Source organism: Nerophis ophidion, linkage group LG13 (assembly GCF_033978795.1).
Source record: "Nerophis ophidion isolate RoL-2023_Sa linkage group LG13, RoL_Noph_v1.0, whole genome shotgun sequence".
NCBI lineage: Eukaryota > Metazoa > Chordata > Actinopteri > Syngnathiformes > Syngnathidae > Nerophis > Nerophis ophidion.
The window spans coordinates 59200275-59221383 of NC_084623.1; the positions used below are offsets into that span (position 1 = coordinate 59200275).

The window sequence follows — 21109 nt, forward strand, 5'->3', positions numbered from 1 at the left end:
CAAAGTTGCCCAATGTGGAACCATTTTGGCCTCAATGTGTTTCCAATGTGGTCACAATATGGCCCCAATACTGGATCCAATGTGGTCCCAATGTGGAATTAACGTGGCCTCAATGTGGTCACAATGTGGCCCCAATACTGGATCCAATGTGGTCCTAATGTGGAATTAACGTGGCCTCAATGTGGTCACAATGTGGCCCCAATGTAGATTTAATATGGTTCCAATGTGGCCTCTATGTCAATACCGGACTTGAGTGGTTAGCAAGGTGTATAAAGCAGCAGGTGTGGTGGTCACAAGGTGTATAAAGCAGCAGGTGTGGTGGTTGGCAAGGTGTATAAAGCAGCAGGTGTGTTGGTTAGCAAGGTGTATAAAGCAGCAGGTGTGGTGGTTAGCAAGGTGTATAAAGCAGCAGGTGTGGTGGTTAGCAAGGTGTATAAAGCAGCAGGTGTGGTGGTTAGCAAGGTGTATAAAGCAGCAGGTGTGGTGGTCACATGATGTATAAAGCAGCAGGTGTGGTGGTCACAAGGTGTATAAAGCAGCAGGTGTGGTGGTCACAAGGTGTATAAAGCAGCAGGTGTGGTGGTTAGCAAGGTGTATAAAGCAGCAGGTGTGGTGGTCACAAGGTGTATAAAGCAGCAGGTGTGGTGGTCACATGATGTATAAAGCAGCAGGTGTGGTGGTTAGCAAGGTGTATAAAGCAGCAGGTGTGGTGGTTAGCATGGTGTATAAAGCAGCAGGTGTGGTGGTTAGCAAGGTGTATAAAGCAGCAGGTGTGTTGGTTAGCAAGGTGTATAAAGCAGCAGGTGTGGTGGTTAGCAAGGTGTATAAAGCAGCAGGTGTGGTGGTCACATGGTGTATAAAGCAGCAGGTGTGGTGGTTAGCAAGGTGTATAAAGCAGCAGGTGTGTTGGTCACATGATGTATAAAGCAGCAGGTGTGGTGGTTAGCAAGGTGTATAAAGCAGCAGGTGTGGTGGTTAGCAAGGTGTATAAAGCAGCAGGTGTGGTGGTTAGCAAGGTGTATAAAGCAGCAGGTGTGGTGGTTAGCAAGGTGTATAAAGCAGCAGGTGTGGTGGTTAGCAAGGTGTATAAAGCAGCAGGTGTGGTGGTCACATGGTGTATAAAGCAGCAGGTGTGGTGGTCACATGATGTATAAAGCAGCAGGTGTGTTGGTCACATGATGTATAAAGCAGCAGGTGTGGTGGTTAGCAAGGTGTATAAAGCAGCAGGTGTGGTGGTTAGCAAGGTGTATAAAGCAGCAGGTGTGGTGGTTAGCAAGGTGTATAAAGCAGCAGGTGTGGTGGTCACATGGTGTATAAAGCAGCAGGTGTGGTGGTCACATGATGTATAAAGCAGCAGGTGTGTTGGTCACATGATGTATAAAGCAGCAGGTGTGGTGGTTAGCAAGGTGTATAAAGCAGCAGGTGTGGTGGTTAGCAAGGTGTATAAACCAGCAGGTGTGGTGGTCACATGGTGTATAAAGCAGGTGTATAAAGGTGTATAAACCAGGTGCTACTCACTCTAAGAGGGGAGCCAGCATGACGGAGGACATGAACATTGGTCGCCTTTTGATCTGGCGCCTGAAGCCAAACATGGCGTTCTGCTGGAAGCCCTCCCTGATGTTCAGGATGTACTGGTTCTGCAGCGTGATGAAGCGCACCTCCTTCAGACCTCTCACCGTCGCCTTTTCGATGAGCTTCACCACCGGCTGATGGAGAGACAGAAGAGCCTTTAGAGTCACAACCAGGAAGTTGGAGAAGATGTGTGTGATCCTGGGTGATATCACTGCAAACTGTATCGTCTTTTATCATTGCATAATTATTGATATTATTTAAAAGCTGTGGAAAATAAGGAGATAATTATGTTATAGAAGCCTGAGAAGAACTATTTTCTGCAGGCTTAGTGGCAGAAAATAACGTCTGTGTAACATTATTTTGCCCGGTTATTCTTATTTAACTATGGAAATTAACTTTTGTTATGCAGTAATTATGTAATATTATTGTTATATCGGGCGATATTGATAATTATTGATATTTTTTATGACCCAGGAAAAATAAGGATCAGGAGAATAATGTGTTTTATTGGAACTTCCTGTGATTATAATCCCTCAGCTATCAAGGCAGGAAGGAAATGGGGCAGCACAGCTCGTTTGGTGGAGTGACCGTGCCAACAACTTGAGGGTTGCAGGTTCGATTCCCACTTCTGTCATCCTAGTCACTGCCGTTGTGTCCTTGGGCAAGACACTTTACCCACCTGCTCCCAGTGCCACCCACACTGCTTTAAATGTAACTTAGATATTGGGTTTCGCTATGTAAAGCGCTTTGAGTCACTAGAGAAAAGCGCTATATAAATATAATTCACTTCACTTCACTTCAATTTAAGTTGATGATTACTTCTATATGGGGCGGTATAGCTCAGTTGGTAGAGCGGCCGTGCCAACAACTTGAGGGTTGCAGGTTCGATTCCCACTTCCGTCATCCTAGTCACTGCCGTTGTGTCCTTGGGCAAGACACTTTTTACCCACCTGCCCCCAGTGCCACCCACACTGCTTTAAATGTAACTTAGATATTGGGTTTCACTATGTAAAGCGCTTTGAGTCACTAGAGAAAAGCGCTATATAAATATAATTCACTTCACTTCACTTCACTTCAATTTAAGTTGATGATTACTTCTATATGGGGCGGTATAGCTCGGTTGGTAGAGCAGCCGTGCCAGCAACTTGAGGGTTGCAGGTTCGATTCCCGCTTCCGCCATCCTAGTCACTGCCGTTGTGTCCTTGGGCAAGACACTTGACCCACCTGCTCCCAGTGCCACCCACACTGCTTTAAATGTAACTTAGATATTGGGTTTCACTATGTAAAGCACTTTGAGTCACTAGAGAAAAGCGCTATATAAATATAATTCACAAATGTCAACACAAGCGTGGAAAAGACTCAAACAATGTCAACAAAGTACTAAAATCCCATTGAACACTTCACAATAAGCTCTTAAAATGTAGGAATATGTAAGAAATGCTTCATAAAGTGTAAGAAAATAGTGCAAAGTGTGAAAATGTAGAAACCTGAGAAGAACTATTTTCTGCAGGTTTAAAGGCAGGAAGTCACAGCTGTGCTCTAAAGGGTGAGCTAAGGTGGTGTGGTGTTAGCGCTCTTGCCTTGCATCATGTACACACCACATGGGTCTGACTACGGTCCCACTGAAAACTTTCAAAAACTTCTCCTCTCTCTTTTCCCGCCATGCGAAAACTCAACCAAACCTGTTGGTTGATACTGTCGCCTGATTGGCTGTTAGCGTGTAATGCTAACTGATCAGCGATCACTTCCTGTGTTGCTCGGTTTACAAAGTCGCTTACAAATCTTGCGAGATGAGTTTGTTAGTTGCTTATTTGGGCTTGCTTTTCTGTCTATGTGTGTGTCTTTGTTCCTGCAACCAACCTTGCTTCCACACTTCCACTTTTCTACCACTGAAGAAAAAACTGATCGATTTTATTGATATTGGTTAGGAGCGTGTCGCGATACACATCGATATCATTGGGTCACCTCAGAGTATTCCCTCCATCCGAAGAAAAAACTGATTGATTTCATTGATATTGGTTACGAGCGTGTCGCGATACACATCGATATCATTGGGTCACCTCAGAGTATTCCCTCCATCCGAAGAAAAAACTGATTGATTTCATTGATATTGGTTACGAGCGTGTCGCGATACACATCGATATCATTGGGTCACCTCAGAGTATTCCCTCCATCCGAAGAAAAAACTGATTGATTTCATTGATATTGGTTGCGAGCGTGTCGCGATACACATCGATATCATTGGGTCACCCCAGAGTATTCCCTCCATCCGAAGAAAAAACTGATTGATTTCATTGATATTGGTTACGAGCGTGTCGCGATACACATCGATATCATTGGGTCACCTCAGAGTATTCCCTCCATCCGAAGAAAAAACTGATTGATTTCATTGATATTGGTTACGAGCGTGTCGCGATACACATCGATATCATTGGGTCACCTCAGAGTATTCCCTCCATCCGAAGAAAAAACTGATTGATTTCATTGATATTGGTTACGAGCGTGTCGCGATACACATCGATATCATTGGGTCACCTCAGAGTATTCCCTCCATCTGAAGAAAAAACTGATCGATTTTATTGATATTGGTTAGGAGCGTGTCGCGATACACATCGATATCATTGGGTCACCTCAGAGTATTCCCTCCATCCGAAGAAAAAACTGATTGATTTCATTGATATTGGTTACGAGCGTGTCGCGATACACATCGATATCATTGGGTCACCTCAGAGTATTCCCTCCATCCGAAGAAAAAACTGATTGATTTCATTGATATTGGTTACGAGCGTGTCGCGATACACATCGATATCATTGGGTCACCTCAGAGTATTCCCTCCATCCGAAGAAAAAACTGATCGATTTTATTGATATTGGTTAGGAGCGTGTCGCGATACACATCGATATCATTGGGTCACCTCAGAGTATTCCCTCCATCCGAAGAAAAAACTGATCGATTTTATTGATATTGGTTAGGAGCGTGTCGCGATACACATCGATATCATTGGGTCACCTCAGAGTATTCCCTCCATCCGAAGAAAAAACTGATTGATTTCATTGATATTGGTTAGGAGCGTGTCGCGATACACATCGATATCATTGGGTCACCTCAGAGTATTCCCTCCATCTGAAGAAAAAACTGATCGATTTTATTGATATTGGTTAGGAGCGTGTCGCGATACACATCGATATCATTGGGTCACCTCAGAGTATTCCCTCCATCCGAAGAAAAAACTGATTGATTTCATTGATATTGGTTACGAGCGTGTCGCGATACACATCGATATCATTGGGTCACCTCAGAGTATTCCCTCCATCCGAAGAAAAAACTGATTGATTTCATTGATATTGGTTAGGAGCGTGTCGCGATACACATCGATATCATTGGGTCACCTCAGAGTATTCCCTCCATCCGAAGAAAAAACTGATCGATTTTATTGATATTGGTTAGGAGCGTGTCGCGATACACATCGATATCATTGGGTCACCTCAGAGTATTCCCTCCATCTGAAGAAAAAACTGATCGATTTTATTGATATTGGTTAGGAGCGTGTCGCGATACACATCGATATCATTGGGTCACCTCAGAGTATTCCCTCCATCCGAAGAAAAAACTGATCGATTTCATTGATATTGGTTAGGAGCGTGTCGCGATACACATCGATATCATTGGGTCACCTCAGAGTATTCCCTCCATCCGAAGAAAAAACTGATTGATTTCATTGATATTGGTTAGGAGCGTGTCGCGATACACATCGATATCATTGGGTCACCTCAGAGTATTCCCTCCATCCGAAGAAAAAACTGATTGATTTCATTGATATTGGTTACGAGCGTGTCGCGATACACATCGATATCATTGGGTCACCTCAGAGTATTCCCTCCATCCGAAGAAAAAACTGATCGATTTTATTGATATTGGTTAGGAGCGTGTCGCGATACACATCGATATCATTGGGTCACCTCAGAGTATTCCCTCCATCCGAAGAAAAAACTGATCGATTTCATTGATATTGGTTAGGAGCGTGTCGCGATACACATCGATATCATTGGGTCACCTCAGAGTATTCCCTCCATCCGAAGAAAAAACTGATCGATTTTATTGATATTGGTTAGGAGCGTGTCGCGATACACATCGATATCATTGGGTCACCTCAGAGTATTCCCTCCATCCGAAGAAAAAACTGATTGATTTCATTGATATTGGTTGCGAGCGTGTCGCGATACACATCGATATCATTGGGTCACCTCAGAGTATTCCCTCCATCCGAAGAAAAAACTGATTGATTTCATTGATATTGGTTAGGAGCGTGTCGCGATACACATCGATATCATTGGGTCACCTCAGAGTATTCCCTCCATCCGAAGAAAAAACTGATCGATTTTATTGATATTGGTTAGGAGCGTGTCGCGATACACATCGATATCATTGGGTCACCTCAGAGTATTCCCTCCATCCAAAGTTGTCTCTGCAGTAGTACTTCCACACGGTGTGACAGCTGGGGGCGGGGCCTGAGGTTGTCCCCGGCACGGGGAAGGGGCTGGGGGGAGTGGTCAGTCGCCGGACGCGGTCAAACTTCAGGTCACCCACCCGCATGGCGCCAAAGTCCAGGGAGAACACCGAGCCCCTGAAAGCACACAAAAGGAGGACGTCATTGAAGGCAACATCGTTTGAATTCAGAAATTGTTGACGCTTTCGAAGCGGCCACATTAACCTGGAGCACCTGCACCTGTCAGCCAGGGAGTGGCTTCACAGCGACAACACCTGCAACCCAGGAAAACATCCACGCCGCCGCTAGAGATGCGTTTGTGTGTTTTCCTCACAACACGATGACAGACAAATGGACACCTTCGTGTTTGTGTGAAATGTGGGAAAATGGGAAAAGATGAGAGAAGAAAGGAGGACAAACATGACACAAACCTTCCTAACTGTTAGAAATCCCAATGTTTACTTCAAACACGCACCACTCATGACAGCATTTGGCGAGCGCTCTTTTGTCCTATTCATTTCAGCGGCCCTTGAACTCAACACAGTTTAATTGAGTTTATTTGATGAAGTACCCCATTAGTAGGCGTCACGGTGGCAGAGGGGTTAGTGCGTCTGCCTCACAATACGAAGGTCCTGCAGTCCTGGGTTCAAATCCAGGCTGGGGATCTTTCTGTGTGGAGTTTGCATGTTCTCCCCGTGAATGCGTGGGTTCCCTCCGGGTACTCCGGCTTCCTCCCACCTCCAAAGACATGCACCTGGGGATAGGCCCCTCCCACCTCCAAAAACATGCACCTGGGGATAGGCCCCTCCCACCTCCAAAGACATGCACCTGGGGATAGGCCCCTCCCACCTCCAAAGACATGCACCTGGGGATAGGCCCCTCCCACCTCCAAAGACATGCACCTGGGGATAGGCCCCTCCCACCGCCAAAGACATGCACCTGGGGATAGGCCCCTCCCACCTCCAAAGACATGCACCTGGGGATAGGCCCCTCCCACCTCCAAAGACATGCACCTGGGGATAGGTTGATTGGCAACACTAAATGGTCCCTAGTGTGTGAATGTTGTCTGTCTATCTGTGTTGGCCCTGTGATGAGGTGGCCACTTGTCCAGGGTGTACCCTGCCTTCCGCCCGATTGTAACTGAGATAGGCACCAGCGCCCCCCGCGACCCCGAAAGGGAATAAGCGGTAGAAAATGGATGGATGGATCCCCATTAGTGGACACAGCAGTGGAGATTCTATTCTTCCTGAGGTCCATCAAAAAAAACAAAAGATTACAATGCAATACAACATGATCAAATAATAAAATGTCCATCCATCCCTTTTTCTACCGCTTGTTCCTTTCAGGGTCGCAGGGGTGTGCTGGAGCCTATCTCAGCTGCATTCGGGCGGAAGGCATTTACACCCTGGACAAGTGGCCACCTCATCACAGGGCCAACACAGATAGACAACATTCACACACTAGGGAGCATTTAGTGTTGACTATCAACCTATCCCCAGGTGCATGTTTTTGGAGGAGGGAGGGGCCTATCCCCAGGTGCATGTCTGTGGAGTTGGGAGGGGCCTTTATATAAGACTTTTAAAGTAATTTTGATACTAGGTTATTATAGCTAATATAGACACTTACATCATGTGTTGCCTTTATTATATCTCCTATAGAAGACTTTTTAAGTCATTTTGATAGTAGGCTAATTTAGCTAATATTGACACTTACATCATGTGTTGCCTTCATTATAACACTTATAAAATACTTTTAAAGTCATGTTGATAGTAGGCTAATATAGCTAATCTAGATAACACTCAAATTAGGTGTTAAAATTTTGCAGCTCCAGACGGATTAGTTTTGAATATTTTCGGTCCTGTTTGGTCCATCCCATTTAGGGTTGCCGACCCCTGCTTTAGAACATACATTTGACAAAAAGATGTCGTCAAATCCAGAATAATGGAAAGTGAGTCGAGAAAAATGTGTACTCGGTGGCCTTTCTTCCCCTGGCGCTGTCTGGAAAAGTAAAAAGTATTGTGTGAGAGTTTTGGGGTGGGGCGACAGTCCCTCCACATTAGTCCTCCATATGGCCCCTGGCAGGGAGGCTTTCTGGGTCAGACACAACACTGGCATTAATATGGCCATCATACTCCTACTGTACATTGGCACGCTATGTCAGCACACCCAGACACACACACACACACACACACACACACACACACACACACACACACACACACACGTCAGCTACAATAAACGCTCCACACGGCCAAAAAGAAAGATGCACGCACGCCCAGTTCAAGGTTAATGGCCTCATTGATTTGGTTTCCCGGGAAACTAATTGACAGAAATGTGCCTGGTGATTGTGCGTCCGTCTGGAAGTGCTTCAAGAGCAACGACTGCGTGTGCGCGCCTGTGTCAAATGTACTAAAACATGTTAAAAGGGAAACTCTCACAAAGGCCGTTTTTCGACTTGACAATTACCGCATTTCCTTATAGTATACGCCTGTCTAGAATTAGTCGGGTCAAACTCGTTTCGCAAAATATTATTTTTATTAGCGCATGTCTAGAATTTCCACAGGGTCAAACTCGTCACGTCACGAGTGACACCTCACCTGTCATCATTTTCAAAATGGAGGAGGCTGATTTCAATTATTTGAAATCGCATAAAGGGAAGAAGATTAAGAGCTATTCAGTAGGATTTAAGGTCCAAGCTATTGAATATGCTAAAAAGAACAGTAAGCAGCTATGTTTTATTAATATACCGTAGCTGCGTGTGTCAAATATGAGTCATTAAATGACTCCCGCCTCCTGGTGGTAGAGGGCGCTAGTGATCCTTCTTGCGACTACTCGGCTGCAGAAGAAGTGACAACAAGCAGCAAGAGTGATTTTTTCACTTTTAACATGGAGGATTACATATCTAAAATTAAACCGTTTTCTAAACTGGACTTTCAATGGAAGCAGGAGGTAATAAAGGAAGATCTCCATCGAGACAGAGAGACTTTTAAAACTGAAGAAAGATAAGGAAGACTTCTATAAACAAGTTATCGATGCTTTTGATCAGAAGGAGCTGCACATGGACTTCATTTATAAGTAAAGGTAAGACCATAATAACGTTTTTTTTTTAATTAAATGTGCTTTTCATGATGGTATCTTTACATCACACTCAAATTTATAAGCGCAGGCCTAAATTTACCGCATGCCTTTGGTAAGTGCTGGAGTGAGAAGACGTTTTAAATGAATTAGCGCCCTGGCGGCAATTCAAGGAAATACGGTATGTCTCCTGGGAACGCCTCGGGATCCCCCGGGAGGAGATGGACGAACTGGCTGGGGAGAGGGAAGTCTGTGCTTCTCTGCTTAGGCTGCTGCCCCCGCTACCCGACGTCGGATAAGCGGAAGAAGACGGATGAATGGATGGATTAGCAAAATATATTTTATGGACCAATTAGGTGAGGGTGCATCATTTCCCACGGCACACCAGACAATATCTCACGGTAAACTAGTGTGCCGCGGCACAGTGGTTGACAAACACTGTTTCAGGGCATTACGGGAAATGACAAGGGCGGTGGCGTCAATGGCCGCGGTTAGATTCCAGCCCTCCTACTGTAAATAATATGTAGCGTGTATCCAGCTGGTTTGCTACTTATCTCTAGAAAGGGAAACAAACCCCAGCGTGCAGATGGATGCTGCAGGACAAAAAAGTGTTTGGATGATAGTGATGACAAAGCACCAGAGATGCTGAGTCAGCACAATTCTCCGCACCAAGTCATGCTGTGACTGAGAGGAACTAAAACTATTCAAAGCACACGTGCGGTCCAACTCAGTGATGCATCATCCATGCACACTTGCAGCCGCCTTCCACGAATTAGAAAATGTTTGATGACGCGCGGATGAGATTAGGAAAAAGTACATTTGTGTCCAGTTGCTTTTTTGCGGAAAGAGCTGAGACAGCAGCCGCATGGTCTCTCCCCCCCCAGAGACACCTGCGCTACTTCCCCTTCCCGCTTCACCGGCCAGAGAAGCAAAGTCTACTTGGCGCCATTATCCAGCGGCGTCCTCGCCTCACCGCTCCTCATGGTGTGTCCCCCCCGCCCCTCGCCCCCGCCATGTCTGCTTTGGGCCGCTCCAACACTACCACCGGTGAAATGAAGTGCACTCAAACGAGCTGCTGGGCACCTGGAGGTCCAGGAAAAGGTGGAAGGAGGCGGCAGGGAAGAGGAGGGAACAATACACCGGTACCAGAATAGTATTGCGGTACTAACAAATCAAAAACAGTACTATACTGTTTGAAAAGTACCTGTTCCCCTTTTCATTTTTTATTTTTTTAACAGGCATGACGGCGCGTCATGACATTGCTGATTTACCAGCAGAGGAGCATGATCAGAGTACTTCCAGGCAGACACAGTGTGTGGACAGAAAAGGGAGAATGGACGCATTTTGGTGTAAAAATTAAAGATAAAAGTGACGTTTAACTCTAAAAACACCTTCTGTAAGAGGAGCATGTTCGGCAGCGCACACACACAGAGTACTTACAGGCAGACACAGTGTGTGGACAGAAAAGGGAGAATGGACGCATTTTGGTGTAAAAACTAAAGCTAAAAGTGACGTTTAACTCGAAAAACGCCTTCTGTAAGAGAAGCATGTTCGGCAGTGCACACACACAGAGTACTTAAAGGCAGACACAGTGTGTAAACAGAAAAGGGAGAATGGACGCATTTTGGTGTAAAAAGTAAAAATAAAAGTGACGTTTAACTCTAAAAACGCCTTCAGTAAGAGGAGCTTGTTCGGCAGCGCACACACACAGAGTACTTACAGGCAGTTACAGTGTGTGGACAGAAAAGGGAGAATGGACGCATTTTGGTGTAAAAACTAAAGATAAAAGTGACGTTTAACTCTAAAAACGCCTTCTGTAAGAGGAGCATGTTCGGCAGCGCACACACACCGAGTACTTACAGGCAGACACACTGTGTAGACAGAAAAGGGAGAATGGACGCATTTGTGTAAAAAGTAAAGATAAAAGTGACGTTTAACAATAAAAACACCTTCAGTAAAAGGAGCATGTTCGGCAGCGCACACACACAGAGTACTTACAAGCAGACAGTGTGTAAACAGAAAAGGGAGAATGGCCGCATTTTGGTGTAAAAATTAAAGATATAAGCGACGTTTAACTCGAAAAACGCCTTCTGTAAGAGGAGCATGTTCGGCAGCGCACACACACAGAGTACTTACAGGCAGTTACAGTGTGTGGACAGAAAAGGGGAGAATGGACGCATTTTGGTGTAAAAATTAAAGATAAAAGTGACGTTTAACTCTAAAAACGCCTTCTGTAAGAGGAGCATGTTCGGCAGCGCACACACACAGAGTACTTACAGGCAGACACACTGTGTAGACAGAAAAGGGAGAATGGACGCATTTGTGTAAAAAGTAAAGATAAAAGTGACGTTTAACAATAAAAACACCTTCTGTAAGAGGAGCATGTTCGGCAGCGCACACACACAGAGTACTTACAAGCAGACAGTGTGTAAACAGAAAAGGGAGAATGGATGCATTTTGGTGTAAAAAGTAAAGATAAAAGTGACGTTTAACAATAAAAAAACGCCTTCAGTAAGAGGAGCATGTTCGGCAGCGCACACACACAGAGTACTTCCAAGCAGACAGTGTGTAGACAGAAAAGGGAGAATGGACGCATTTTGGTGTAAAAATTGATTGGCAACACTAAATGGTCCCTAGTGTGTGAATGTGAGTGTTGTCTGTCTATCTGTGTTGGCCCTGTGATGAGGTGGCAACTTGTCCAGGGTGTACACCGCCTTCCGCCCGATTGTAGCTGAGATAAGCACCAGCGCCCCCCGCTACCCCAAAGGGAATAAGCGGTAGGAAATGGATGGATGGAAGTAAAGATAAAAGCGACGTTTAACTCTAAAAATGCCTTTAGTAAGAGCAGCATGTTCGGCAGTGCACACACACAGAGTACTTCCAGGCAGACACAGTGTGTAGACAGAAAAGGGAGAATGGACGCATTTTGGTGTAAAAATTAAAGATAAAAGTGACGTTTAACTCTAAAAACGTCTTCTGTAAGAGGAGCATGTTCGGCAGCGCACACGCACAGAGTACTTACAAGCAGACAGTGTGTAGACAGAAAAGGGAGAATGGACGCATTTTGGTGTAAAAATTAAAGATAAAAGTGACGTTTAACTCTAAAAACGCCTTCTGTAAGAGGAGCATGTTCGGCAGCGCACACGCACGGAGTACTTACAAGCAGACAGTGTGTAGACAGAAAAGGGAAAATGGACGCATTTTTTAGCATTTGCTACTTCTAAATCACTAATCCTCGTCTCCATGGCGACAAATAAAGTATCTTTCTTGCAAGTAACATTATCACTGGAGGACGAGGAATAGCTAAACACACACCGTAGGGGGATACAATAGCTCACTGGCATCACAATGTAAACAAACGCCATGGGTGGATATACACCTGACATCCACTGTAATGATACCAAGTACAAGAGTGTATGTAGTCGATACTACTATGATTACATTGATATTTTTCAGCATCACAAAATCTTCTTATGTTTAATTAAATTCGTTTTATGTTTATAAAGTCAGGAAATATTTCCCCGGACACATGAGGACTTTGAATATGACCAATGTATGATCCTGTAACTTTTTGGTATCAAATCGATATCTAAATGTGTGGTATCATCCAAAACTAATGTCAAGTATCAAAGAAGAGAAGAATAAGTGATTATTATATTTGAACAGAAGTGTAGATAGAACATGTTCAAACAGAAAACAGGGCGACACCTACCCTTCACATCAGTATTTTTTAACCATATTATTATTGGTTTATTAGGTAATATATTTTATTGTATGATCCTGTAACTTCTTGGTATCATATCGATATCTAAATCTGTGGTATTATCCAAAACTAATGTCAAGTTGGGGCGGCATAGCTTGGTTGGTAGAGTGGCCGCGCCAGCAACTTGAGGGTTGCAGGTTCGATTCCCGCTTGTGCCATCCTAGTTACTGGCCTTGTGTCCTTGGGCAAGACACTTTACCCACCTGCTCCCAGTGCCCCCCACACTGCTTTAAATGTAACTTAGATATTGGGTTTCACTATGTAAAGCGCTTTGAGTCACTTGAGAAAAGCGCTATATAAATATAATTCACTTCACTTCAAGTATCAAAAAAAGAGAAGAATAAGTGATTATTACATTTGAACAGAAGTGTAGATAGAACAAGTTAGAACAGAAAATAAGCAGATATTAACAGTAAATGAACAAGTGGATTAATAATCCATTTTTACAGTTTGTCCCTAATAATGTAGACAAAATAACAGGTGTATAAATGACACAATATGTTACTGCAGACTAATTAGGAGTCTTTGTTTGTTTACTTACTACTAAAAGACAAGTTGTCTAGTATGTTCAACAGCTTATTTAAGGACTAAATGACAATAATAAACATATGTTTCATCTACACTAACATTTGTTGTTCAAACAAGGCAATAATTAAATTTTTTTGTGGTCCCATTGATTTAGAAAAGTATCGAAACACATTTAGTGAAGTGAAGTGAATTATATTTATATAGCGCTTTTCTCGAGTGACTCAAAGTGCTTTACATAGTGAAACCCAATATCTAAGTTCCATTTAAAGCAGTGTGGGTGGCACTGGGAGCAGGTGGGTAAAAAGTGTCTTGCCCAAGGACACAACGGCAGTGACTAGGATCGAACCTGCAACCCTCAAGTAGCTGACCCGGCCACTCTACCGGTACTAAAATGACTGGTATCGAGACAACACTAATATACACTTTTTTTTAGGTCAGGTTTTGGGCCAGGTGTAAGTCCAGGATGATTTCTGCTCGGTCTTGGAGATAAAACGATATCAACAGATATCGCCATGGATACGTAAACAATATCAATAAAGTAGAATGTGCAATGTGTGCAAGTTGTGAGCAGAACTGGAATGCTTGAAAGTCCAGAGTGAGATGAGTGTGTGGATGGTGGAACGCTTCAAATCGCTTGAGAAATGCAGAAGTTCCTCTATTACTTGTTCCTTCTCCGGGTAATCAGAAAAAAATTGAAAATATATTTTCTTTATTGAAACAATATCACCAGTTTTTTGTGGGCCACATAAAATGATGCAGCGGGCTAGATGTGGCCCCCGGGCCTTGACTTTGACCCCAGTGCCATGAATTATCTTACATCTTGATTATGACGTGGAATTTCATGCATCACAAACCTTAAATCAGAATGTTTTACTTTGACATGCGCAGAACCTAACAAACGGGAAAGTGTGTTATTCTTTGTGCAATGTCGCCATCGTTTGGACGAGTTCGCTCACTGCAGGTGTTGAAGAAGCAGTCGACTTTCCCTGAAACAAACAATGGCTTTGTGCATTTCTGCTTGTCCGACGTCATCATGGTATTTATTTATCATTTTGTTCACTACTTTTGTTTTACCTCTCTTTTTGAAATGGAGCTGTTCTGTGCTTTTTATGTTATGATTATGTTCGGGTTGTGGCACGTCTTCCTGTTATATTCTGTGAGCATGTTTGAGGCTAGCAGTTAGCACTTGGATTAGCTTTAATGTGACCAAAACGGACTCAATCAGACTGAAATTTTGATCCGAATGCGTGTGATTGGGTCAAAATATTTCGAATGGTGTGTTTACATGAAGCATTTTTTTTTTTTACCCCGATTAGGTTTTTAATCTGATTAAATGTGTATTTGTGCACGTAGCTCCAGACACTAAAGTACTGAAAATTGAGTACCGATATCAATTCCCAGAGGTACCATATCGGTTGAAACGTGAAGTCCATCACACCCTAACTTATTCCAAGCCAAAGACTTGAATAAATAATGACTAATAAAACATCAGCTGACTGTGTGTGTGCTAAAGGTGAAAGGCAAGCCAGGGAAAAAAAAAAAAAAAAGGACAAACCTGCTCTGTGTTTGTACGAAGCAGCTGAAGGGTGTGTGCGTACACACGTCACTCCAAGGGAGGCCTTCAACAAGTCTTTCACCCCGCATAAATAAATGTTAACAAAACTGATGGCATTGTCAAAATGTCCGTTAAATCCCGCACACGCACACACGCGCACACACACACACGCACACACACTCACACACACACACACACACACACACCCCTTCCATTTTCTCACGGCGACACGTACGCTGACATACCAGCATCAGTCATGCTATTGTGAACGTCACAGATGAAAACAAGAGAGGAGCGCTCACTGGCACACATTCTTTAGGCCGAGTCATGTACACACATGCAGGTCTCAAAGAGTCATGCCTGGATTCCACAGTCCATGTCAGCTCCACGTCGCCTGCTTTCCACACCCCACTTCCTGTTTTTTGGACAAGTAGCAATGACAAACTATTACAACTAACTCCAATAACTGATTTCCATAGTCCACTTCCTGTTTGTTGGACAAGTAACGACTACAACTAACTCCAATAACTGATTTCCATAGTCCACTTCCTGTTTGTTGGGCAAGTAACTACTACAACTAACTCCAATAACTGATTTCCATAGTCCACTTCCTGTTTGTTGGACAAGTAACTACTACAACTAACTCCAATAACTTATTTCCATAGTCCACTTCCTGTTTGTTGGACAAGTAACTACTACAACTAACTCCAATAACTGATTTCCATAGTCCACTTCCTGTTTGTTGGACAAGTAGCAATGACAAACTATTACAACTAACTCTGATAACTGATTTCCATAGTCCACTTCCTGTTTGTTGGACAAGTAACTATTACAACTAACTCCAATAACTGATTTCCATAGTCCACTTCCTGTTTGTTGGACAAGTAACTACTACAACTAACTCCAATAACTGATTTCCATAGTCCACTTCCTGTTTGTTGGACAAGTAACTACTACAACTAACTCCAACAACTAATTTCCATAGTCCACTTCCTGTTTGTTGGACAAGTGACTACTACAAGTAACTCTGATAACTGATTTCCATAGTCCACTTCCTGTGTGTTGGACAAGTAACTACTACAACTAACTCCAATAACTGATTTCCATAGTCCACTTCCTGTTTGTTGGACAAGTAACTACTACAACTAACTCCAATAACTGATTTACATAGTCCACTTCCTGTTTGTTGGACAAGTAACTACTACAACTAACTCCAATAACTGATTTCCATAGTCCACTTCCTGTTTGTTGGACAAGTAACTACTACAACTAACTCTGATAACTGATTTACATAGTCCACTTCCAAGTTGGTTGGACAAGTAACGACTACAACTAACTCCAATAACTGATTTCCATAGTCCACTTCCTGTTTGTTGGACAAGTAACTACTACAACTAAGTCTGATAACTGATTTCCATAGTCCACTTCCTGTTTGTTGGACAAGTAACTACTACAACTAACTCCAATAACTGATTTCCATAGTCCACTTCCTGTTTGTTGGACAAGTAACTACTACAACTAACTCTGATAACTGATTTCCATAGTCCACTTCCTGTTTGTTGGACAAGTAACTACTACAACTAACTCCAATAACTGATTTCCATAGTCCACTTCCTGTTTGTTGGACAAGTAACTACTACAACTAACTCTGATAACTGATTTCCATAGTCCACTTCCTGTTTGTTGGACAAGTAACTACTACAACTAACTCTGATAACTGATTTCCATAGTCCACTTCCTGTGTGTTGGACAAGTAGCATTGACATAAACTATTACAACTAACTCTGATAACTGATTTCCATAGTCCACTTCCTGTTTGTTGGACAAGTAACTACTACAACTAACTCCAATAACTGATTTCCATAGTCCACTTCCTGTTTGTTGGACAAGTAACTACTACAACTAACTCTGATAACTGATTTCCATAGTCCACTTCCTGTTTGTTGGACAAGTAACTACTACAACTAACTCCAACAACTGATTTCCATAGTCCACTTCCTGTTTGTTGGACAAGTAACTACTACAACTAACTCCAATAACTGATTTCCATAGTCCACTTCCTGTTTGTTGGACAAGTAACTACTACAACTAACTCCGATAACTGATTTCCATAGTCCACTTCCTGTTTGTTGGACAAGTAGCATTGACATAAACTATTACAACTAACTCCAATAACTGATTTCCATAGTCCACTTCCTGTTTGTTGGACAAGTAACTACTACAACTAACTCTGATAACTGATTTCCATAGTCCACTTCCTGTTTGTTGGACAAGTAACTACTACAACTAACTCCGATAACTGATTTCCATAGTCCACTTCCTGTTTGTTGGACAAGTAACTACTACAACTAACTCCAATAACTGATTTCCATAGTCCACTTCCTGTTTGTTGGACAAGTAACTACTACAACTAACTCCGATAACTGATTTCCATAGTCCACTTCCTGTTTGTTGGACAAGTAGCATTGACATAAACTATTACAACTAACTCCAATAACTGATTTCCATAGTCCACTTCCTGTTTGTTGGACAAGTAACTACTACAACTAACTCTGATAACTGATTTCCATAGTCCACTTCCTGTTTGTTGGACAAGTAACTACTACAACTAACTCCAACAACTGATTTCCATAGTCCACTTCCTGTTTGTTGGACAAGTAACTACTACAACTAACTCCGATAACTGATTTCCATAGTCCACTTCCTGTTTGTTGGACAAGTAACTACTACAACTAACTCCAATAACTGATTTCCATAGTCCACTTCCTGTTTGTTGGACAAGTAACTACTACAACTAACTCCGATAACGGATTTCCATAGTCCACTTACTGTTTGTTGGACAAGTAGCATTGACATAAACTATTACAACTAACTCTGATAACTGATTTCCATAGTCCACTTCCTGTGTGTTGGACAAGTAGCATTGACATAAACTATTACAACTAACTCTGATAACTGATTTCCATAGTCCACTTCCTGTTTGTTGGACAAGTAACTACTACAACTAACTCCAATAACTGATTTCCATAGTCCACTTCCTGTTTGATGGACAAGTAACAACTACAACTAACTCCAATAACTGATTTTCATAGTCCACTTCCTGTTTGTTGGACAAGTAACTACTACAACTAACTCCGATAACTGATTTCCATAGTCCACTTCCTGTTTGTTGGACAAGTAGCATTGACATAAACTATTACAACTAACTTTGATAACTGATTTCCATAGTCCACTTCCTGTTTGTTGGACAAGTAGCATTGCCATAAACTACTACAACTAACTCTGATAACTGATTTCCATAGTCCACTTCCTGTTTGTTGGACAAGTAACTACTACAACTAACTCCAATAACTGATTTCCATAGTCCACTTCCTGTTTGTTGGACAAGTAACTACTACAACTAACTCCAATAACTGATTTCCATAGTCCATTTCCTGTTTGTTGGACAAGTAACTACTACAACTAACTCCAATAACTGATTTCTATAGTCCACTTCCTGTTTGTTGGACAAGTAACTACTACAACTAACTCCAATAACTGATTTCCATAGTCCACTTCCTGTTTGTTGGACAAGTAACTACTACAACTAACTCCAATAACTGATTTCCATAGTCCACTTCCTGTTTGTTGGACAAGTAGCATTGACATAAACTACTACAACTAACTCTGATAACTGATTTCCATAGTCCACTTCCTGTTTGTTGGACAAGTAACTACTACAACTAACTCCAATAACTGATTTCCATAGTCCACTTCCTGTTTGTTGGACAAGTAACTACTACAACTAACTCCAATAACTGATTTCCATAGTCCACTTCCTGTTTGTTGGACAAGTAACTACTACAACTAACTCCAATAACTGATTTCCATAGTCCACTTCCTGTTTGTTGGACAAGTAGCATTGACATAAACTACTACAACTAACTCTGATAACTGATTTCCATAGTCCACTTCCTGTTTGTTGGACAAGTAACTACTACAACTAACTCCAATAACTGATTTCCATAGTCCACTTCCTGTTTGTTGGACAAGTAACTACTACAACTAACTCCAATAACTGATTTCCATAGTCCACTTCCTGTTTGTTGGACAAGTAACTACTACAACTAACTCCAATAACTGATTTCCATAGTCCACTTCCTGTTTGTTGGACAAGTAGCATTGACATAAACTACTACAACTAACTCTGATAACTGATTTCCATAGTCCACTTCCTGTTTGTTGGACAAGTAACTACTACAACTAACTCCAATAACTGATTTCCATAGTCCACTTCCTGTTTGTTGGACAAGTAACTACTACAACTAACTCCAATAACTGATTTCCATAGTCCACTTCCTGTTTGTTGGACAAGTAACTACTACAACTAACTCCAATAACTGATTTCCATAGTCCACTTCCTGTTTGTTGGACAAGTAACTACTACAACTAACTCCAATAACTGATTTCCATAGTCCACTTCCTGTTTGTTGGACAAGTAGCATTGACATAAACTACTACAACTAACTCTGATAACTGATTTCCATAGTCCACTTCCTGTTTGTTGGACAAGTAACTACTACAACTAACTCCAATAACTGATTTCCATAGTCCACTTCCTGTTTGTTGGACAAGTAACTACTACAACTAACTCCAATAACTGATTTCCATAGTCCACTTCCTGTTTGTTGGACAAGTAACTACTACAACTAACTCCAATAACTGATTTCCATAGTCCACTTCCTGTTTGTTGGACAAGTAACTACTACAACTAACTCCAATAACTGATTTCCATAGTCCACTTCCTGTTTGTTGGACAAGTAGCATTGACATAAACTACTACAACTAACTCCACACAGTTGGGTGTTCCAACAGGACAATGACCACAAACACACCTCAAAAGTGGTAAAAGAATGGCTAAATCAGGCTAGAATGAAAGTTTTAGAATGGCCTTCCCAAAGTCCTGACTTAAAGGTGTGGACAATGCTGAAGAAACAAGTCCATGTCAGAAAAGCAACACATTAAGCTGAACTGCAGCATTTTTATGGTCCAAAATGTAAGCAGAAGCTTGTGGATGGCTACCAAAAGCGCCTTATTGCAGTGAAACTTGCCAAGGGACATGGAAGCAAATATTAACATGGCTGTATGTATACTTGTCACTTTGCTGACATTTTCAGTAGAGACATAATACATTCATAAAAGAAGCAAACCTCATGAATGTTTGACAGCCATGACATCATGTTCTTTACAAGTGTATGTAAACTTTTGATCGCGACTGTATAAATATATAAATATATATATATACACATTCATATACATACACACACATATTTACCATACGCATACATATATATATATATATATATATATACATACACTATACATACACATATATATATACATACATATATATGTATATATACATATATATATATACATACATATATATGTATATATACATATATTTATATACATACATATATATATACATACATACACATATATATATATATGCACATATATATATACACATACATATATATACACATACATATATATACATACACATATGTATACATACACACACATATATATATACATATAAATATATATATACATACATATACATATATACATAGACATATATACATATACATATATATATATACACATACATACATATACATATATACATACACACACATATTTACCATATGCATACATATATATATATATATATATACATACACAAACATATATATACATACACATATATATATATATATACATATATATAATATGTATATATACACACACACACACATATATACATACATATATGTGTATATATACATATATTTATATACATACATATACATATATATACATACATACATACACATATATACATGCACATATACATATATACATACACATATGTATACATACACATATGTATACACATATATACATGCACATATACATATATACATACACATATGTATACATACACAGATATATATATATATATACATATAAATATATACATACATACATATACATATAGACATATATACATATACATATATATATACACATACATACATATATACATATACATATATATATACACATACATACATATACACA

The 21109-nt window shown here is 41.3% G+C and overlaps 1 protein-coding gene across 2 annotated transcripts in view; it reads right to left on the reverse strand.

Annotated features, from left to right (window-relative positions):
* The window catches only part of tiparp (TCDD-inducible poly(ADP-ribose) polymerase), a 68724-nt gene that overhangs the window by 15064 nt on the left and 32551 nt on the right, over positions 1-21109 (reverse strand). For both annotated transcript variants that reach the window (XR_009809336.1, XM_061919295.1), the window contains exons 3-4: positions 6008-6197; positions 1519-1706 (exon numbers count right to left, since the gene is read on the reverse strand). Coding sequence is in view for 1 of the 2 variants with exons in the window: in XM_061919295.1 (XP_061775279.1) it covers positions 1519-1706; positions 6008-6197 (378 nt within the window). In the remaining variant the exon portion in view is untranslated. The remainder of the gene's footprint in view (positions 1-1518; positions 1707-6007; positions 6198-21109) is intronic.